At 45.3% G+C, this 22,842-nt stretch overlaps 1 protein-coding gene and 1 long non-coding RNA gene across 3 annotated transcripts in view; one reads left to right on the top strand and one right to left on the bottom strand.

Moving 5' to 3' along the window:
- Positions 1–391: 391 nt before the first annotated feature.
- Positions 392–22,842, bottom strand: part of CDH20 (cadherin 20) — a 204,588-nt gene continuing 182,137 nt past the window's right edge. For both annotated transcript variants that reach the window (XM_043444235.1, XM_043444236.1), the window contains 5 exons: positions 17,338–17,474; positions 15,067–15,188; positions 11,065–11,182; positions 6,311–6,562; positions 392–1,959 (listed from right to left, as the gene is read on the bottom strand). In XM_043444235.1, the coding sequence (XP_043300170.1) occupies positions 1,454–1,959; positions 6,311–6,562; positions 11,065–11,182; positions 15,067–15,188; positions 17,338–17,474 (1,135 nt within the window). In that variant the 3' untranslated portion in view covers positions 392–1,453. The remainder of the gene's footprint in view (positions 1,960–6,310; positions 6,563–11,064; positions 11,183–15,066; positions 15,189–17,337; positions 17,475–22,842) is intronic.
- Positions 1,497–21,454, top strand: LOC122425678. Its single transcript, XR_006264959.1, has 4 exons — positions 1,497–1,615; positions 2,635–2,721; positions 3,331–3,440; positions 20,628–21,454. It is a non-coding gene; the product is annotated as an uncharacterized LOC122425678 (long non-coding RNA).

Raw genomic sequence — 22,842 nt, 5'->3', positions numbered from 1 at the left:
TTTGTTATGTATTTTTGGTAGATATTTGATTTGCCAACAAAACAGAGATGAAAATAGCATCTCTGGTGGCTACGTGCAATACCCTCTCAGGAGATGAAAAAATATGGGCTAAACTCAGTACTGTGTTGTTGCTGTTATCAAACCATCCTTTGGTCTTTTAAGAGAAGGGGAAATGAAGACCATTCATGAAAATCTTAACAGGGTCACAGTTTCAACTATACGTTCATTTGATCAATGACCAAAACAGAACGCACAGCCTCATACTTCGGTGCTTTGGCCTTTGCCTTGTGAATCAGCTCTAGCCCCAAGAACCTCAGACTAGGTCAGGATCACAAAACCATCTCTTACCTGCTCAGCAATTAAACAAATGTGCAACAGACTTTCCCTTCTATTTAACTTTTATTAAAAGAAGTGCTAAAGGTACTGAGATACAGTACATCATATTTATTACCAAAATTATTAACAAATATACAAAACTTATACATGTAATTTTCTTACATCCGTTTACTCTCTATAATACTGATTTGTGTTCAAGTAGGTTATCTACAGTATGTAAACATCCCTTGGATTGACCTCACACAGATTAGGAAAGCCCGCTAACCCATGCTTTTATCAGATACTTCTTTTTATTTGGCTTTCATTTCGTAGCATCTAATCGTCACATTTGGCACATGGAAGAGACATCTACAGTGCAAAGAGGCAGATTTTCTGGTCTCCTTCCTAACAGTTTTGCAGGGGCACAGTTAAAGAGCTGAGGGAACAAGAGCGCTCTAACTCGGTGGATTGGCTGTGACGCCAACTCTTGGTTCAGCCATTCAACTTGAGCTTAAAGTCAATGCCTCTTCCTTCTCCCACCCCCCATCCCCCCCATGCAATGCCAGTTAGGCCTTAGCCTGGTCTTAAAAGGATGGAAAGAGATTCCATCCAGCCCAGAACAAGTGAGGTTAATCTCACCGAGGAATCACTTTCAGTGTTCTTTTGTGTGGGTTGGTTTGTGCAGGGTGATGCGCCCGCCAAATCCTTAAATGGAGAGAATAGAACATAACTTTCAAAAAAAGCCCCCAAACATATAGGAGATTAGAACAGTTTTAAACGGCCACCTCAGCACTGAAAAGCCCAGCCTCTCTGAAGTGGCAACGAAGACAAACGCCTTCGTGAATGGCGGAGACAAGCCAAACCCGCCATACGTAACCTCAGACTCCACACCTTGGGGTACAGGATCACAAAAATTTTAAAATAAAATAAAGGTCGTTGGCGGTTCTGCCCCCCTCTTCCTGTGTTTCCTTTTGAGGATGTAGCTTAATCTCACCGAGTAAAGCTGATCCAGAGAGAGCTCCGCGCGCCCCTGGCCGCGCTGCCCCGCGCGCCACCGCTCCCGTGGACGGGCGCCTCTTCCGCGAAGCCGCTGCCCAGAAAGGCCAATTTTGGCCGCGCGCCCGCCTCCCGGCTTCCGTCACCATAGGGGCGCGGGCCCCTCCGACGCCCCGTAGAGCTCCGCCAGCTTCCGGAAGCGGGGCCCCCAGTCCGTGAGGAAGTCGAAGCTCTGCTCCGAGTCCGACGTGGCCGACTGCAGGGAGCTGAGCGAGCCGGCGACCGAGCCGTCGCCCTCGAACATGTAGGTCTGCAGGGAGTCGAAGGGCGGGGCCCACAGGTCCATGTCGGCCTCGTAGAGCTTGGCCAGCACGTAGCTGTGCACGGTACTGCTGACGGCGCACGTCTGAGGCACGTAGCGCGAGAGGCTCTCGATCTCGGGCAGCATGTCCTGCCGCGTCTTGGGCGCGCCGGCCGCCTGCGCCTCGCGGGGGTTCCACATGGCTGCGATGTCGAAGGCCTCGGTGTCCTCCTCGCCGCCGCCCTCGTCGTCGTAGCGCACGATGTTCTCGTGGATGTTCTCCTCGTCGTCGAGGATGTAGGGCTGCTTCCGGTGCCTCCGCAGGGAGAGGATGAGCAGCACCAGCACTGCGGGCACACAGAGGCCAGATTGGCGGGAGAGCCGGGCCGCGCCCTCGGGTGGGGGTGCGGAGGCTCGTGGGGGTGGGGAGGGGGGTGGGGATGCTCGTCTGAGGGGGCGAGGCGGGGTTTGGGCCTCGCCTCCCTGGCACCGCGGTCTCACTCTGTCTGCCGCGTCCAGTGGAGCGCTTGCGGGCAGCTGAACCTTACGTGATAATGTAATTCCAGGTGGTTCAAGTAGACGTGAAAGTGATAGTCACTCAGTCATATACGACTGTTGTGACCCCATGGACTGTAGCCCGTCAGGCCCCTTTGTCCATGGGATTCTCCAGGCAAGGATACTGGAGTGGGGTGCCATTCCCTTCTCCAGGGGATCTTCCCCACCCAGGGATTGAACCTGAGTCTCCTGTATTGGCAGGTGGGTTCTCTACCACCAGCACCCCCTGGTCTCTGTCTTACTGTATCTCAGTGAAATGCGTGTGGGTGTCTACACCCAACCACCCAAGTGTAATGTCTCATTAACCAGGCACAAAGCCCAGTGTCCCGCCATGGAGCATATGCTTAAAGATTAGGTGATGTCTTCTGACTAGGTAAGGATGCATACACATTTCTCTTATCGCGATGTGAAAACCTTATTCTGTAGGTGAAATCCTGCTTTTTCTTTTTACATTGGCATCTCTATAGGATTCTACTCTAAATATACTGTTGACCCTTGAGCAACATGGATTTGAACTACTGGAGTCCACTTCGATGTTCATTTTTTTTTTCCCGGTAAGTACATAGTACAGTACTTGGGCTTGGTTGCCGCAGATGCTGAAAGGTGGATACTGTGGGCCAACTGTTAAGTTATATACCACTGCAGGGCTGGTCTGCACCCCTCACCCCACCCCACCATTGTCCAAGGGTCAGTTGCAATCATATAGTAATGCAAATGCACATAGACACATACGCTAAATATGAACCAAAGTCTTTGTCTTTTCATGTTTTCTCCAAAAAATAAGAGTGCATAAATAACTGCCATTGTCTAGTTAACTCAGATTCTTCAGAAAAACCTTCTTTAGAGAGATGGTTGTGACTTTGTGGATCTAAGGATGTTCATGGAAGGGAGGGAGTGAGCAGTAACATTTTATATGATTCATCGTGTTATCAAAGAAGCGCGACACTGTTAGATGTGCCCTTGCAGGTTTGGATGAAATTTTATTGCAACAAATTTCTTTTTTTTCCCCAGGGTATGTGTTCAGTGGGGTTTAAGGGGGAGATAGAGATAAGCCCATTGAACTGTTTATCTCTGTGACTGAAAATGTTTTCCAGGAAGTGTCGTGAGGTTTTTGGCTGTAGAACTGCTATTGATTTTTTTTTTTCTGCCATGCTTTGTTACAGCTGGTGAACAGTGACAGCTTGACAACACTGCACAATAAGACCCCGGTTTATCCAAGGGAAGGAAGAGTCATATGCCCATTAAGATTATGGACTGACTTAAAGAAATCACGGTAATGGTTTTTAAAACCTGAATATGGAATGTGAGTTGCAGTTAATAATGTTAATACATGATGTTTCCCTGTATAGCTTGGGTGACAAAATGCCCACACAGGAAACAATTATAAACTCTCGTATGTTATCTCTGTGTGCAGAAATGTAACTCAGCCTACCGGACCCTGGGATTTTGGAGAAATAGGCTAGTAGGACTTTAAGGAAGTGGTGGCTTGAAGTGGGCTGTGGTGGTTGGGGTGTGATTTGGATGGATGGATGCAGGTTGGAGAAATGGGACTGTAAGTGAACTTGTGTTTGTGGGATTCAGTGAGCAGTTACTAAACGGCAGTATTTGGGGGAATTATCTGAAGCAAAGGGGAAACAAAGTTGAATATGACATGATTTCTTTTTTTTATAGGCTTGCAATCTAAGGAGATGATAGGCGTTAATGATTAATATGAATCAGGCAGTGATAAGGACTATCATAGAGCTATAAGAGTTTCACAGAGAACATAGAAGCAGGACCAGTGCATTCTTCCTGGTGCACTGGGAAAACCTTCACACCAGTGACACTGGAGTGATAGGTGTGGGATTTCAGAAAATGCTGGGAAGCAAAATTAGAAAAGTCTCTAAGTTTCTACTGGGAAGAATTCTGGTATTGTGGAGACCCGGCTTCAGTCCCTGGGTCAGGAAGATCTCCTGGAGACAGGAATGGCAGCCCACTCCAGAATTTTTGCCTGGAGAATCCCATGGACAGAGAAGCTTGGCAGGCTACACGCCATGGGGTCACAGAAAGTCAGACAGGACTGAGTGACTAACACTGTCACTGATTTAAGTAATAAGTATTATATAATCCGCTAAAAATCAAATCTTGGGGAAAATGACCCTATTCAGCTGAAAGGCTTCCCTGACAGAAGAGAATTGGTTTTAGGGATGTTTATTATTTAGGATCTGTAGGCTGAATGCCTATGAGATCGGGCCTATGAGATTTTCTAGGAGCTAGATACATATTTGAGACATGAAAAAAATACATAGTCAAAATTAATATGTTTATATACTTGTCCACAAAATGTATTTTTTGACAGATCGGCTGCAATTCAGCCTTACTCAGTTTTATGAATTATATTTAATGTGAAATGTGCACTTTTAGAAAAAAGTGCCTAAGAGTATAAGGATTTTAGGACAGCTTTGCTCAGTTTAGGTGCTGAAAACTGTCTGTTTATTACATGCAATTCAAAAAACAAGACATAATGGGCCACAAAGGAAATTGCACCTTGCATGCCTCTCCTGACCTCGGCGCCTCCTTGTGCGTCTCTGAATCAGTCTCTCTGTCGTGGTGGTTCCTTCACTATTTGTGGGATAGAGTGAATTTATAATGTAGGCAGTTTCCAAAGATAGAGGTAAGGACAGCCAGACTGGAAGTTTCTCCTGGGAGCAAGTTTCTTCAGAGGCCTCTTGCAGGTTATGCTGTTAAAGGACTCTCATTGCCACCTTCTGGACACTCAGGGAACTGCAGGAGGGTTTTACTTGTTAATGTAAAAAGGGACCAGAAACCTAAAGGTTCTCTCTGATCCAGGGATTCAAGGATTAGAAAGGTAACTTCTTTATACTGTTATCTCCCCTTGCGTAGCACTGAGCTGAGACAACAAAAGTGAACCACCTATTGTACTTTAAAATGTTTTTAGAGAAGCATATTCAGCAGACCTACTAGAAATGCAGTCAAGCACTGACATTTTACAGTGAGACCTTTCTTTGGTCTGACTCAGTCTCTTGGTGTGGAGGTAAACTTAAGATCAAGGCTTAAATTCTAATTTAAATCCCCAGTGCTTTACTCTTTTCCCTTATAGAATGCTAGGATTTCTTCCAAACTGAATAATAATACTGGTTTACTGAGTCTGCTTTTCTCTAAGCAGAATATGTATGCTGTGAATTAGCTCCATCAGAAGAGGTGGGGGCTATGTGCAGATACTTTCTTGGTCTCAGGAGTCGGTTTAGGTGTTTTACGTCTGCTTTGGTGTGTGGATGTTGAGAATGATAGCCAAGTGGCCTTGGGTACAGGGGAGCTGGGTGGCTGCTTCACAGGCAGTGTGACTTCAGACGAGGAAGAGTCCCTGCCGCGGTGGTGCCGCCCGCGGACCTGTCGCCACGGCGTCCTGTCGTGGCAGCAGAGGCACAGCGGCCCTGGTCAGAGGCCGCCGAACAGCTTATCCTCCCCGCTCTCTGTGTGGTTCAGTCTGTCACTTCTTTCAGATCTCTGCTCAAAGGCTCTCTTACCAGTGAGGTCTTCTCTGACTGCCTCACTTAAAATGGCACCCAGCTCCGTCTCCTCTTCTCCCAGGACTCCATGTCCCTCCCTCCTTCTCTGTAACACTTACCACCTCCGGGAGCTGGGGGTGAAATTCGGGAGAAGGGTCCTACTGCTCAGATGCAGGGATGTGCAGAGGGGCCTGCCTGCCTTTCAGTCCTGACTCTGCCCCTGAGAGGTGGCTTGGGCCTGTCACTGCCTGTCATTCCATATCTGAGAGGAGGGCATTAGGAGAGGTGATCATCACATCTGTCCAAAATGACCACGTAGGTTCTGTGATGTCAGAATGACTTGCTTTGTTTTGAAGTAAGCTCTGAAGGCCGGGACATTTCTGTCTCACTAATCCCAGCGTCTAGGATGGCAGCCTGGCTCTAATAAATGCTTGATAAATATGTATGCTTTGATCTGGGCTTGAAGGAAGGGACAGTCTTCCCTCTCTTTCCTTTTTCCCAGCGTTGCTCCGCCACCCTTGCACTCAGCCCGGTGTGGAAAACCAGTCCTGGCCGGCTGAGTTAGGATGCGGATGGGATGCTGTCTAGGGCAGCACGTGCAGGGCCCCAGTGTGGGGAGGAGGCGCTCACTCACCCAGGAGGACGAAGACGCAGGCCAGGATGGCGATGAGTGCACCGCGGCTGAGGCTCACGGGGAGCAGGTAGGCCTCGGGGCTGCAGGACAGCACGTGGCCCTCGTCGTCACAGCCGCACACCTGGATGGTCAGCGTGCCCGTGCTGCTGAGCACCGGCTGCCCGCTGTCCGAGATCAGGATGGGCAGGTAGAAGACACTCTGGTCCTGCTGCCGGAAGCCGGACCTCCTGGTCAGAATCCGGGCGGTGTTATCTGGAGCAGACAGGGATTCCAGGATCGGAAAGGGAAGAGGGAAAAGGAGAAGGGAATGGAAAGGAAGAACCACCGAGAGAGTTATTTCGTGGATTGGTGAAATTAAGGGGCAGGAACCCGGTGGGGAAGGCAGGGAAGGGACAGCATTCCCTGGAGGAGGTCCGCTGCAGCTGCTCATATTTGTCAGGGTCAGCAGTTGGGTTCAGAAAGCAAGATTTTTGCTTGCTTCTAGGCAAAAGCCCGAGGCCTAGGAGAGAAACCCTTTTTGAGAGTCTGTCTTCCCCTTTGTGACATAAAGTGCCCAGGGCGAACTGTCAGGCCTCAGATCTAACTGAAATGTCCCTGGGAAAGCTCAACAGAAGTGAACAATCACTGGTGACTTGTGGTCCCTGTTTGTTCTCTCTCAGCAGCTTTCCAAGGCCCCTGCTGCCGCTTTTGAGCCCCCAGGAAAGGAATGCGGAGGAGCCCACGTGGCTCTGGCAGACTGCTGCTTTTTGCCACTGCGGCTGGAATTCATGTCTTTGGCTGTTTTTTTTTGTGCCTTTGAAATGCAGTCACCAGTTCCTGTGCTTTCTGATGAACTTGCTCATTTAGCAGAAGCTTATTTGAAATCCCCTAATTATATGACGCACCCTATTATTTCCCACTACTTGGTGGTCTGAGTTTAAGCAATTCATATGAATTTGGTGAAAATTCAATACTGGTTTCCCCTCCCCCCAGTTTTAAAGAGGATTAGCCAGCTTGTTTGGTATGCTTTTATAAAGCTGGTGTGTGTATATTTTTACATTTGCTTAATGTAATATTTTAGGATCTTTTATTTTTTAATCTATCTTCTCAAGTTTTCTTGAGTGGGTTTTTGCAAAGCTGGTGTCTTTTTCAGCCAAGGAAAAGTTTGAGATGTGGAAGGACATACAAACAGAGACTCTCAAAGCTAACGTCAGCAACATGGAAGATTCTCTGGATGCATTTCACATTTCACAGGGAGGAGTCTGGAACTTCACAAAAAATTCTGAGAGCCTAATCAAAGGAAATGTTATTAGTATCAGTATCGATATTTCTTACATAAAAAGGATTAGACTTTTCTCCGCTTTTGACTTTGGATACTTGTATATGATTCGCTTTTGGTGATGGGAATGAGCAAAGGTGATCCGTGTCACTTCCGGGCAGCAGCGTGTACCCGCTGGCGTGACTCTGGTGCTCTCTGGCCGTGGTGCGGTGTGTGAGAGCACATTAGCCTGCACGTGACGGCTGTCCTGCACTGCCAGGCCCGCAGTCGGCTTTGTGTGAGCAAGAAATTCACTTGAGTTGAGTTAAGCCGCTGAAATTTTGGTGTCCTTTGTTTGCACAGCCTAGCCAGCCTATTCTAGCACGTTCTTCCTTAATTCATTTTCCACCTCTTCCTCCCCCTGTTTATTCATGAGACCAGTTGATTCTTGAGTGCGTATGTGCACGGTATTTTAGACTTCACATGCAGCAGCTCATTTCCTCTTTAGCGCCACTTGGTGAAATAATGGTAATCTCACCCTGTCACACTGAGAGAGTTAAGGCCTGGAGAGATCATGTAATGGGGTCCAAGTCACTGGTTTACTAACAGAGCTGGGATTTGAACTCTGGTCTCTGACTCCAAATGCATACTCCTTCCATTTGTGTTATGTAACCACTTAGTTTTGTAACAATGTTGAAAATTATTCAGCTAGTTGAAATCTCTTATCAGCTTTTTAAAGGCCTTTTTTCTCTCATTTCCTTCTCAGTGGAAAAAGATAGCAGTTGGTTGCCAACCTGAAGATTATATTTGTATTTCCACCTGCCACGCAATCTACCTAGTCTCTCTTTTCTAAATTTAATAGCTAAGAACTATTAATTTTGCTTCATAGTTTTAATTTTTTTTCAGAAATCAGATTTTTCTCAAATCTTTTTCATTTTCATCAAGGACAGCTCATCATATTTTTAGAAAGCTGGAGAAGAACTGAATTTCTTATCAGTATTACATTATGCCTCCCATGCATCATATATTTCTTGATCTCAGAATTATTTAAGATTAAAGAAAATATCAGTATCACATTGCTGAGACTGGTCCTAGAAAGGGGCTGGCATGTAGTAGCAGATCTTTTGTTGAATATTATAACTGGAACTTGAATAACCCATTTGGAAACAGTATTTGTTTTCACAGTAACACAAAACTCTGTGTGTGTGTGTGTGTGTGGCTAAAATAAGAGGTCCAACTTCCAGTCCCAGTCTTAATGCTTACTCACTCTGATCATGGGCTGTTTACTTTCTTCCCTCATCTATCAAATGAGATGTGAATCAGAGGTGTTAGTAACTTCCTTAAGACCTTATAGGATTATTGTGAATATCAAATAAAGCAAAGTATGAGAAAATGTAGGTAAAACTATGAAGTATACACTCAATCCTTTTCACAATGCTTTGGGAATTTAAAAAAGTAAGAAAGGCTTTACTTGAGATAGTGCAGTGTTGTGTTCATAAGTGAAAATAGTGTTTGAGGCACCTGAGTTGGAGGGCTTGACAGTAGATCCACCATATCAGATACTGGTCAATTTTTTAATGAGCCTCAGTAAAGGATACTTGAGGGATAAATTGTCATGAGGAGATTGAGTTCATTCTCTCTGCTGAAGATGTGCTGATTTCTGTTTTGGAAAACCTTCCAAGAGATGAATCATTTGTTTTTATAGTCACTATGTTCCAGTGGCCCATCTTTTTATGGTATTGACTCCATGAATTGGTGTCCAAAGTCATAGTTAAGATAATTGCAGCATTTTGCAATTGCTGTATATTGTTTCTGTATTGATCTTACAAATATCAGTGAAGGAACAGTGACACTTAGGAAAATGAAGAAACAGCGTAATGTATTGTTTTTCCCCCCAGGGTTTCTACTATAAATCCTATCCTGAAGGGGCTAAATGACCTTTTAAGGGTTTCCAAAGGAAGTAACTTTCCCTAGTGGCTCAGATGGTAAAGAGTCTGCCTGCAGTGTGGGAGACGGGTTCTATCCCTGGGTCAGGAAGATTCCTCTGGAGAAGGAGGTGGCAACCCACTCCAGTATTCTTGCCTGGGAAATCCCATGACAGAGGAGCCTGGTGGGCTCCTGGGGTCACAAAGAGTCGGACACAACTGAGCAACTAACACAAAAGAAGTAGACAAATGAAATTCAAAATTTGACCCAGCAAAAATACTAGGATATTTAATTATAGTTCTTCTGTTGTTGTAATTTATACTACTCTTCCTTTCAGAATTATCACAATGTTTTGCTAATTTTTTTATGTAGAAGTTTAAAAGGATGACTTGGAAGAGTGCTTTCCATTTAGAATAAAACAGGTTTGATATCCTCAGGTTTTAATAGCAGAACGTCATGTGGGATGGAATTAATACTTTGACGTTTGAGACCAAGACTCAGTTCAGTTCAGTCGCGTCTGACTCTTTGAGACCCCATGAATCGCTGCACGCCAGGCCTCCCTGCCCATCACAAACTCCCGGAGTTTACTCAAACTCATGCCCATTGAGTCGGTGATGCCATCCAGCCATCTCATAAAAATATGGAACACTTCACGAATTTGCGTGTCATCCAAGACTAGGTGTGCCTAAATCATGGCCTTTTGTTACCCTTTGTTTAGATTGTTAGAATTGACAGCGCTTTAGATTGGAATAAAAATGAGGCCACGCGGCCCAGAGAAGTGATGCCCTTCCTCCCCAAGGTCAGACTAGTTGGTAACAACCTGGTCGTGGAAGGGGCTCACTCGACAGATTTAAGTTATTTTTTCACTTGCTCTGACCTTTCCCTGAAAATCCTCTGGCCAGAGTACAGAAGCCGCTCCTTTTCCCATCTGTGCCCAGGGAAGAGTGCTCTTGGTCTGTCAACTCTGTAGCTGATCCGAATGCTGTTTGGAGTAGAGGGGTGTAGAATTCTGTTCCAGCAGAGATGTAGTGGGAAGCAGTTTCTGCAATAGGGAGCCCCACCTGACTGTTCTTTCTGAATCACTCCAAAGTAACAGAGGTTTCGGTGCCAGAACTACTCACCGTGTTTCTGAATCTGCCCTTTGTTCTCTGTTACTTAGCCTCTGTCTCCCTTTTGTTCTGGGAGCGTTTCTCTGTTTCCCCCTTTGATCCTTGCTGAGAAGTGTCCCCTCAGGTTTTTCTGTGTAGGCTACTTCTGTCTCCTTGCTCAAATTCTTCTCATAGTTAAGGAGCGTATAAACGAAGCTGCTCGGTGGGGATGGAGGAGGCCCTTAGCCTGTGTGCCTCCGTCGCGTCTGGGAGAGAGCCAGTGCGCAAACGTGTGTGAACTGAGTCAAGTTTCAGAATTAGCAGAGGATGTTCTTTGTTTTTGATGTTCTGAAACAAAACTTTAAGAGGATTGTACAGATGAGTATTAATGCTTTCCATGCTATTAACATGAAAGAGCTGGTGACCTCCGACACTGTGCGTGGTATAGTGACCCACGGTGTCCAGCCCATGCTGAGGGGAAGCGTCAGCAGCCAGCCGCTTACCTTGGTTGTCCCTTACGGTGAAGTTGGGGTTGTTCGCAGCCTCAGGAGCCAGGCTGTAGTAGAAGTGCTGGCCATTGCGCGGGTCGTCCTGGTCCACGGCGCTCACAGTCTGGATCAGCTGGGGGAGGGACGTGAAACCAGGCAAGTCAGAGTCAAAGGCTCCCAAGGAAGACGAGACCCCAGGCTGCGTTACCTAGTGAGGCCATCCTGAAACTTCCCTCGCAGTCTCTGTACCACCCCCCAGCCCAGACTGAAGTTTGGTTTATTGTCGGGGCTTCCCGGGTGGTTCAGTGGTAAACAGTCCTCCTGCCAACAGGGATGACTCAGGAGAGGCAGGTTTGATCCCTGGGTTGGGAAAATCCCCTGGAGAAGGAAACAGCAACCCACACCAGTATTCCTGCCTCGGAAATCCCATGGACAGAGGAGCCTGGTGGGCTGCAGTCCATGGAGTCGGCAGAGTCAGACCCGACCGAGCTACTGAGCATGCACACATGTGTTAACAGGCCCAGGGTAGGTGTCACCGAAAAAATGCTTTGGACGTGAGATGTCGAAATAACTCGGTATCCTCAGTCCTCATCTGGCCTGTTTTGGGCAGTCAGGACAGAAGGCTGAATGGAAGGACTCGGGGACGCCGCAGCGTCCTGCTTGTCCCCCGCTGTTTTGTCCTCCCCTCACCGTCTTAGCCTCACCTTTGGGTTCATAGTTCACGGTCAGATTGCTGTCTTTGAGAGTGAAAGTGAAAGTGTTAGTTGTTCAGTCATGTCTGATTCTTTGCAACCCCATGGACTGTATAACTTGCCAGGCTCCTCTGTCCATGGAATTCTCCAGGCAAGAATGCCGGAGTGGGTAGCCAATCCCTTCTCCAGGGGATCTTCCCAACTCAGGGATCGAACCTGGGTCTGCTGCACTGGCAGTTGGATTCTTTACCACCTGATCCACCAGGGAAGCTTTGAGAGGCCTCTACTTAAAAATGAGCAATACCTGGTGGGCAGTAAACAGACATTTCATCAATGATTTCAAGTTAATGGAAAACAGATGTGAGAGAATGGGTCGCAAAGCAGTCCTCTGTTGGCAGAAAGGGGAGCTAGATAGAGTGTAGAGCACCAGACCCCCCAGGGCGGGGTTACAGAGCAGACAGGAACTGGAAGCAGAGCTTGGGGCCGAGGAGAGCAGGAGGTGGGGTGGCAGCTGCTTGAGCTTTCTGGCCAAAATTTTGCCTTTTCCATCTGCTCTTCAAAGTACTGAGTTGCTATGAAGGTTTTGATGAGCAGGATGGAAAAGTCGGTAAGAAAGCAGTGTGAGGTGCACAGCTGAGACACTGGCTGGCAGACGGGGGTGGTGGACAAGGTGCTGAAGGGGTGGTCTGCCCGTGTGCGCTCTCCCACCGGCCCGCAGCACAGACTGCCCACCCTCCGGGGCCTGGCTCCAGACGTGACACCCCTGCTGTCAGACGCTGGCTGCTAGCAGGTAGAAGGTGGGACATTAGAGGTCAGCAGCGGGGCTGAGGGGGGCTGGCTTAGTCTGTCTCTCTTCGTCTGTAAATGAAGGGAGGTACAGATACTCTAGCAGTGTCCCGAGGAGTGAGGAAGCGAAGGGGACGCTTCTAGCAAGGGGCTCGCTGTAAACACAGTGTTGCTCAGACCCCTTCAGGGGAGGACTTGATGCCTTCACCTGTCAGTCTCTCTGGGGATGGCCTCGGTTGGTGAGACCCACCTCCCCACAGTCTCCACATCCTTCCAGAACAATTTGTGTCCAGCGACTGATACGATGTATACAGGCCTGGCCACCCCATCTCGACTCAGGAAAGCCCTAGTTCTCAGCGTCGGTGGAGTCCCCATGGACTGTCCGTGGTCTGCACCACTGCTGGGCATCTCTTGTCCAGCCCTGCAGAATCTCTTCTCTGGCACAGGAGCTGGTCCCAAGGGCATTCCTTACTCATTACTAAACATCTTAGAGCAGCACTCCAGCTCAGCTCGCCTCCTGGTGAACCCGGTTGGGAGGATGGAGGCCTGAGTCTGCATAAGCCAGACGTACCTGCTGAGCTGTGTGCTTTTGAAAATCTTCAAAACATGTCCCAGAGCCAAAATCAAAGGGTTGGATTTATGTTTCTTGGGCTAAAGATGATGAACATGACAGACTACGATAGACCTGTGCTCTCAACCTGAAGCTGAAGTCGCACATAAAGGTTTATGTGCTTCAAAGGGCTGTGTAACAGACCAGGAGAAGATGGACACAGAAATGCAGACGTGGAGAGCTGTTTGTGTGCTGCAAGGACAGGGGCGGCGACAGCATGCTGTTATCCTGCCGTTCGTTTCCAGCAGGGTGGGAATGCTTCACTGGGGGGTGTGGGGGTTCAGTGTACTGCGTTCCTGTTACTCTATATTACAGAATAAAAATCAGCTTCTTGTCATATTGTAACATAAAGTATGTCATGTTATAGTAATAATCCTGTATAAAACAAAAGTTTTGTGTTGTATTTCTATAATATATGTGTAACTTATCATATTATAATATAAAAATTATTAAAATGAAGGCCCAAATCTCAACTACCTTAGGACAGTAGCTATTGCTGGTTTTCTATCCTGCCTTCCAATTTTTGTTCACATGCAGATACAACTTTATGTAACTTAAAGCATGTACGTGTAGTTTCTGTGCCTCCTTTCTTTACTTATATAATAACATGGATCATTTCTTATGCTTTAAAGTGTTAATTTTAACTTTTATTAGCTGCATAATATTTCAAGTTTCTCTAGACTAGAAATGCAATAGATATGAAGGTAGATTTACCTTAGTCTTGTTGAAAAAAGTGTAGGCGTGCTGTAGACCATTGCACTGGGTTTCAGGCTTGAATGGATGAGATGACTTACATGAGAAGGACTGCAGGACACATTTCCCCACTCCCCCACCCGGCACAAGGGAGTCACTTTTTCTTTGCGTGGAAAGAACAGTAAGGATGCATTGAGGCAATCTTTGCTGAGTTCAGGCAGCTCGTGTGAGTCCTGGTTGTACAGACAGAGTCTCCCTGTGCAGCGCGATGCTGCAGGAGAGGGAGACCGCGGCGGAAGCAGAAACTGCTTTACGGTCGAGAAGCCTGAATCACCAGACCACGGCTGCTGGCCGTCTGCACCCAGCGCCTGGACCAGGGTCCTCAGGGTCACAAAATAAGCTCGGGGGATGTAAGGCAGGACTGTTAGGGAGTCTGTTGGGGCAAAGGTAGAGAGGACAGCATCTTACAAAAGTAGGACAGAAGAGGAGAAACAGCATGTGATCTGAGGTGTGGCAGGTTGGGTATGGTGTGGGCACCGGCCTAACACGTGTGTTAATCACATGGCCATTCCAGACACAGTTCAGTTGCACTACTTGGATTTAGTCAAACAAATATTCACTTAGGTTTTAAGCAGACTTAAAAAAAAATAGGGAAATGTATATGAAGATGATGGAGCTAAAGCTGTTTCAAATAAGTAGACATTGGTTCCTTAAGATGCCTTTCCTCTCAAAACTTCATGTGATGGGAGGGTACTGAGAACACGGGTGTTCCAGCTGAGGGGGGAGAGCGTAGGTGGGAATAAGGCAGACAGTCCCTCAGGAGGTACTTGCTGTCAGAAGAAAGGGAGGCAGGAAGATTAAAAAAGGAGCCTTCCTTACTGCAGATGTTTTCAAGGATTAGTGCTAAGCAGAGAAAAAGACGTTTTTTTTTTCCTTGATATTCATGGCCCCTTGTTTCCAGGATCCAAAGCACATGTTACTACAATTGGTTCTGTACGGTTCAGTTACAAGCTGGGTAAACTACCTTGATTCACAACCTTTTTTTAAATCATAAAATGTAACAGAGGTTCTGAATAGTTGTCTTAGCAAATAAGTGGTTGTAACATGATAAACAGAAGTCGGGGACTCTTTTACTGTTAGCTTCTGGAGTCTAAATTTCTTTGATGGCCAATCTGGTTATCTGTAACTGTCATTTCCACCTGTTGGGAGGTTAACCACAGTGCATAGACTGCTTACCTGTCCTGCCTTGGCATTCTCACAGACAAAAGCTTCATAGAATCGGGGGAACTCTGGGGCATTGTCGTTCACATCTAAGACTTTGATTGTGACAGGGACACTTCCAACCTGGGATGGATTGTCTAAAGGAAGCACACACAACACAGGTAAACAAAAACCAAAGGTGAGAAGGATTCAGAAACGTAAGGAAGCAGCTCTTTGTTGGAGCAGGTATTTGTCTCCTCACTCTGGTGTTTGAAGGAAGGGATAAAGACCATGGAACTATCAGTGCCAGGTTGCAGGGGGCTCCTGCTGAGAGTGTGGCTGGAACGTGAGTGTGGGCAGGTGTGTGCTGGAGAGAGTGTGTGACGTCAGGAGGATGAGGGGCGGGGTGAGACTCCCCGGGAGCAGGCATCACAAATGAATCTTCAAAAGAGGTTTTGAGTTTCGCACTTGGCTTAGACTTCAGGGTCTAGAGTTGAAGGCAGGTTGCAGCCTGGGCGGTGAGAGTGGCACCAGCAAGCTCCTTGCCTGGGAAGCGGCACCCAGCATCTCAGCATCAGCTGCCATATCCTTGAGCTGTGTCTGTGATCTGTGCTTTTTATTTTGTGCCTCTGCCAGCAAGATGTGTCCTGATGGAACTGCTGCTTCACGTTACACCATTTTGGCCTACAAAAGGGTTCATAGGAACCCTGTACTTTCACATAGTGGGGAAAACCTGTAATCAGTTCTTTGAATTACTGTTTCAGAAGATTTTAAGTTATTCATGGGATTACAGGTAACACTGCACATTTATTTCTGCTTTTGGAGTCAGGAGATATTACGGGATCAGACACACACCAGATCCACATTTTTGGCTGAGACAGAAGCTACCCACAGTCACTCATGGGGAAAAACACCCTTTGACACTGCCACACAGGGAATTTCACTACCCGCTGCCGACCCTCCTGTCTCTGGCCACCATCCCAGGAAAACAACACAGAAATTATAAGACATGCTTAGTGAATAATTTTATTAAATCTCAAAATGTCCTGTTCTTTTGGTTCATTTTTTCCCTCAAGAATATTTATATCTTGTTTTTCCCCTAAGTATTTATATTGCTTGGTCAGCAAGAATGCTGACATGTTTAAATTTTTCCACTGTAACTTGTGCTGGTGCTTGTTTATAGAGGCAATGATGAAAATTTCAGAAAAAATAAGAATAAATGTGACCCATTGTCCAACCACCAGATATCCATTATATATTATGTATAATGTTACATGTGTCCAAACTCTCTCTCTCTCTCACACACACACACTCTGAAATTAAGCAAAATAAAAATGTTTGATTTAGACTTTAACATTTTAGGGCAAGATTTTCCTGAAAGTCATTGAAATGTACTTTGAAATTAATTAATTGGTACATTAATTGATATTAATGTAAACAGGATTTTATTGTATGACTGTACCATGATTTATTTAGTCAAACTCCTGTTATTAGACTTTTAGGTATTTCCCCTCTTTTAAAATAACAATGCAGTGGGCATTTTGGTACATAAATCTTTGTTAATATTATGACTGTTTCCTTAAGATAATTATTAGAAGTATAATTATTGAGAAGAAGACTATGAATGTATTGGGGAATCTGAATACAAAAGATTTCTTACCCAATTGCCCTCATGAATGACTGTACATACTTCTGCCAGTACGTTTACCATTTACTTCTGCCAGGATTTACCATTTCCCTTAATATTCCTCATCACTGGGTGTTGTGGGAAAAAAATGGAATGTAGTAGTATATAATTTGTGTTGAGATTATAATAAATATGTTAATTTAGTTTATTAATTTTCAATTTTATTTTCAGGTTTATGTTAATAATCTGTTGTAAGATGTTTCAAATTCTTGCATGTATATGTATGTGCATAGTAAGGGTGATATGTTATAAATGCTTCCTTTCATCCGATAATAATATGCTATTTGCATTCCTAATCTTATTAAAGACTGAAAGCCTCTCAGATTTCTCAAGAATTGTCCCTTTTCTTCATACAGACGTGTAGCTCTTTAGTTCAAGGATGCTATTTTTTGTGCTGCTTTTGCACGATATGCTTGTTTTTATCCCTAGCACAGGACTAGGTATATAGAGATCCTCAGTAAGTATTTGAACTAAATACATTAATTCACTTGCGTAAACCAGGATTTCCATCTGTTCCCATAAAGACTATAATTTTTGTTCCAACAGGCTCTGGAAACTTCCACTTTCTACAATGCTTATGTTTTGTCACTATATGGAGACCAGTGTATTGTTTCACTTACTCATTTCCATAGCAAGGACAGTGATATTATGCCAAGAAAACTCCTCCCGGTCAAGAGGTCTTGCAGTCATTAGGGCACCTGTTGTAATGTCCACATAGAAGAATCTTCCAGGATCACTGCTTCTGTCAATGGAATATCTGTAGAAATGGAGATTAAATGTGTTGTCTTATTTGGATAAGCATGTTTATTCATACTTATAGCATATTACATGAGAGAACTGAGTGCATATTCTGTGAAACAGGACTAGCTCTGAATTATAGGCCCTGAGAAGACTGCATTCCTGTTTTATCATGTCCAAAACCACTGCCTGCCCCCCTAAAAAAACCCCCAAACACAACAACAAAAAATTGTTACTGCTTTAATTTCCTTGTTCAGAAAATGAAATAAAACGGGGTGCCAAAGCCTTAGGACAGTTTTATGCTTTCTAAAGATCAGTCTCAGCTATTTTTAAAGCTTAAAACTCTTCTAAGATTTTAGGGACACTCTGAATATCAACCCCTGCATGTCTTTGTTCAAAACAACATTTATTCAAGTAAGTCCAGAAATGCTAAGTTGGAACTGGAAAAGACAGAGTTGTGTGGTTCTGGCTCCTGTAAGTAGTATCACCTATTGAAAAGGAAGAATTTGAATTAGGTCCTTTGTAACATACTGATGACTGACTTGTTGGCAGACACAGTTATGTTACTTGCTAGATGGGGTGTCCTTATCTAGGGAACGTTTTTAGCAAGATGGACCCGGGTCTGTCTAGGTTGTTTATTGTAAATAGCCTAGAATTTATGGGGCACAGCTTGCTTGAAAATGTCATGTGAGTAGTGTAGTTAATGGAGTATAAAAAGCAGATGTTATATAACTAAAACAGCTTTCAGGCAATGCCCTTCATTCATTGCCTACACCTTTCATATTCTGTGTGGACCAACATGCATCCTTATACAGAAAATAGAAGGATATTTACAGGTACCTACACCTAATGGTTCTAGACCTCTCTAAGGAAAGAGAAGTGTTGAAAGTGTTAGTCATGTTCGATTTTTTGCGACTCCATGGATTGTAGCCCACCAAGCTCCTCTGTCAATGGGATTTCCCAGGCAAGAATACTGGAGAGGGTTGCCGTTTCCTCCTCCAGGGCATCTTCCCGACCCAGGGATAGAACCCAATTCTATCCCTGCAAGCAGATTCTTTACCACTGAGACACCAGGGAAGCCCGAGGAAAGAGTGCTTAGGTCATGTTTTGCTGCTGTTTATATCCTTTGAGTCCTTACTCACCTTGACACGGGGTAAGAGCGGTAATTCCTGTTGAATCTGAGTTGGATACCTGACCCTTTGTGTTTTACCTGAGTTGTCTTACCTGGCCCCCATCTTAGGGGGGTCACTAGGTGTGGAGGGAAGCTTAGGAATCTGTGTGTTTAAAAGCCTTCTAAGGGATTTTGATGTGTAGCCATGATTGAGAACCATTCTTGAGAATCTTATATTGTCCTTGGTAATGGGCAGTAGTTATGATTGCTGCCATCTGCCGAATACCAGGCATTTTATAGCTTCTTTTTAAATTCTGCAGCATCTCTAAGATATATAGCTAATGATTTTCAGGTAATAGTAAGATCTGAAATGTATATGTTTATGTATAAACTATTACATATATTATAGATTGTAAATTATATATAAACACTGGAGAAGGGAACGGCAACCCACTCCAATATTCTTGCTTGGAGAATTCCATGGACAGAGGAGGTTGGTGGGCTGTAGTCCACGGGGCCACAGAGAGTCGGACACGGCTGAGCGACTAACACTACACAACGCACATATACATGTGTAAGCTACCGTAATATACTGGGTTCAAAATTCCATTTAAAGTTGCCAGCGGGTACGAACGAACCTCTTTACAAAACAGAGGTAGAGTCGCAAATGGAGAAAACAAACAGTGGTTACCAAGGGGGAAGGCGGGGAGGGATGAGTTGGGAGACCGAGATTGACGTGCACACCGCTGCATATAAAATAGGTAACTAATAGGACCTGTGTGTAGCACAGGGCGCTCTGCTCAGTATTCTGCAATGCCCCATATGAGAAGAGAGTCTAAGAGAGCGGATCTATGTATAACTGATTTCAGTTTGCTGTACCGCAGAAAGTAATACAACATTGTAGATCAGTTATAACCCAATAAAAATTAATTTTAAAAAAGTTGCCATCGGAATTTCCTGGCAGTCCAGTGGTTAAGGACTGCAGGCTCTCTCACTGCTGAGGGTCTGAGTTCAATCACAAGCCAAGTGGCACAGCCCCCCAAAGAAGTTGACAGCAATTGCAGCCTGTATCTTAAAAGTTGTTAAAACTGGGAAATAACTGCCCTTTTGATGGAAGTAAGCAATTTCTTTAGTCTAATGCATTGTTTTTCAAACTGAAATCAATATGGTGGGTTATGACTACTGTAGAAAGAAAATGAAATGGATATAGGTATGCCAGACTTATTTCCAGTAAGGGTAAATATTGATGGTAAAATGTTTGTTTCAGTATATATACATACATATAGTTTATACCTGTATATATGGGGCTTCCTAGGTGGCACTCACGGTAGTGAATCTGCCACTGCAGGAGATGTAAGAGACATGAGTCAATCCCTGGGTGGGGAAGGTCCCCTGGAGGAGGGCATGGCAGCCCACTCCAGTGTTCTTGCCTGGAGAATCCCATGGACAGAGGAGCCTGCCAGGTTAGAGTGCATGGGGTTGCAAAGAGCTGGACAAAACTGAAGTGACTTAGCATGCACGTACCTGTATATATGTTATTTGGTAAAGTATTTTGTTTCAAGTATGCATTTTTTTCCTGTTGAGATTCAGGATGACTGTTCAGAGAACTGGGAATTAAAAGGTAAGGTGATCACTAAAGGCTGGAGAAGTTGGAATCATTTCAGTTGAAACCCTTAAGTGTTGGGAAATTTAAATATGTAATGCTTTTGCTTCTGACCCTGTTACTATAGCCTGGCCCTGCTCTAAACATCTTACATATATTGTCTTATGTAATCTCCACAAAAACCTTGTGAGGTAGGTATTGTTATTATCCCCGTTTTACAAGTGAGAAGCCGAAGCATGAAAAGGTTAAGGCGTTTGTCCAAGGTTGCACAGCTGAGAATCAAACCTAGGTGTATGAAATGTGTGGGATGGCTTAAGGAAACAAAGCCTTGTCTCTTTTTGAAGATAGATGGGGCCATGATGACCAATAATTGACTATTTAATAAAGAATAAACACATGCCTAGCAAGTTCATTTAAAATTAATTGGAGCATTTTTTCTTTTTTCTGGGTGTTATTAGTGATTTAAAGTCTCCTGGCTCTTTGAAGATTTGAATTTATCTTAGAAAAAAAGCACCGGTTGGCTTCTGACAGTCTTTTCCTCCAGCTCCCCCAACACGAGAAGAGCCAGCCGTTCACCCACAGAGCCGGAGCCCTGCTGGCAGCTCGCCCAGCGGCCGGCGGACCACCGAGCGGGGAGGCAGCCTGTCAGGAAGCCGCTGTCCGCACGCACACCCGCGGGGCCGCCGCGAGGGCCACAGACGGCAGGGGACGCGGGGTGATGGAACAGCCGACGGACAGGACGCCTGACCGCCTGCCGACGCTGCGGAGACGCGGCGGGCCGCCCCAGAGCGCCGCCCTCGGCAGGCAGGCGGGTTCCCGAGCGGGGCCTGCACTGAGGCAGGGATAGCGTTCATCACTCGGAGTGGGACACTGGGCCGATTTTCAGGAGCCAGGAGGACAAATTTAAAGGTGGAGATACAGATGGAAAATGAGGAAATTGGGAGACGCTGGCGAATTATGTGGGTGGCTTTCCTTTCTCTAACTAGAAGACTCTCAGCTGCTGTGGGCCGAACAGGCGTGACATATCCACACACGACTGCCCTCAGCGAACAATGCTGGTGTTCACTGAGCTCCCTGCTTGTTCACTTGGCTGAGGACATTCTCTGAATTTAGGAGTGATTTGAAAGCAGAGTTTCATGGACAGGATCCCAAAATCCACACACACACTCCGGGAAAGCACAGAGGGGCCGGCTGTTTGCATACCAGCAGAAGCCTGTTTCAATTGCTGAATGGTTCCTGCTTGCTAGAAATTCCTCAAGCATTTATTAAAAATTTAGGTGATCCAGACATTGTATTTTTCATGTATATATAACTAAATCTGGAGACTTGGTTTTGGGCGTTACTAGTACTTGATAACCAGCTTATCTGCCTCAACACACCGTAAAATTTCTAGAAATGAGATTATAAAAGTCCTGATGTTATTTATATGTATGCCTATGGCTGATTAATGTTGAAGTTTGGCAGAAACCAACAAAATTCTGTAAAGCAGTTATCCTTCAATTAAAAATAAAAAAAAGTCCTGATAATCTTTTTAAAAAGTTCAATGACCTCTTATCCATAGCATTTTTAAACTAGGTGATGTGTTAATTTTTGGCGATTTAATATGTATTTTATTTTTAGGAATATGAACCTCATTTATTGGTAATTAAAATATAGAAGATAAATTTAATAGCCAAGCAGCATATAACACATTCAAAGTATTTTAAAAGAAAATAACTTTTATAGGAAAAAAGGAGAAAATGAGCAATTTGAGGAAAGATAACATAGGAAAGTAATTTCCAGATGGGTTTATTAAGTGATAGCCAGAGATCTGACTTCTAGGTGCCTTCTCTCTTGAGAATCCAGGATCCCCAGTGTTCTGCTTGGGCCCAGGGACCATACTTCATTCTTGTGGGACAGCACAGAGCCAGAGACTCTTATCTGGCTGTGTCAATTCTGATCCTTCTTTCCAACCAAAATGCAGAGAGACCATTATCTCCAGTTCTGATAAGTGGGATTCTATTTCACCTCTGTCCTCCAGATGTTAGTCTTCAGCAGACCTGTGGCTGTTGCCTTGTTCCTGCCAGTCTCTCTCTCAAGGCCTAAAGTCAGGACTTCCTTGGCTATCCAGTCTTAAGACTCCCACAGAGGAGGAACAGGTTCGATCCCTGGTCGGGGGAGCTAAGACTCCCGCAGGCCACATGGTGTAGCCAAAAAGAACAAAGACCTAGAGTCTTGCCCTAGAATAAGCCCCATGGTCCCTGCTCCAGGCCTCCTGCCTGTTCACTCTTAGATTCCTCCTGACCGGGATCTATTGGACTAGACAGGCACCCCACTATACATTATTCTGATGCCAGCTGTCCTGCCTTGCTGGCCAACTGATGGTTTTCAACAGCTTATCACCTGAAGCAGCAGTTTCTGTTAGCCAGACAGGTTTCCTCATGCTGTGTACCTCCTTCTGCTCCATGCCTGCCATGGACCTAGGCCTGCTGGTATTTCTCTTTCCGTCCTAGATATGTGTTGAGATAATGACCTTAGTCCTGGATATGCATGTTCATGCTAGGTGTGTGTGTGTGGGTGTGTGTGAATTTCCTTAGTTCCTGACTGCTTTCTGTCTCTTGCTTGTCATTTAGTAGAGTGACTCTTTGACAAAACCAAATTTCCCGTGCCTACAACTCAGGAGTCTATAGCTAG

Source organism: Cervus canadensis, chromosome 23, assembly GCF_019320065.1.
Source record: "Cervus canadensis isolate Bull #8, Minnesota chromosome 23, ASM1932006v1, whole genome shotgun sequence".
Classification (NCBI taxonomy): Eukaryota; Metazoa; Chordata; class Mammalia; order Artiodactyla; family Cervidae; genus Cervus; species Cervus canadensis.
The sequence above is the reverse complement of the archived record's forward strand: the minus strand, read 5'-3'. Positions and strand labels throughout refer to the sequence as shown.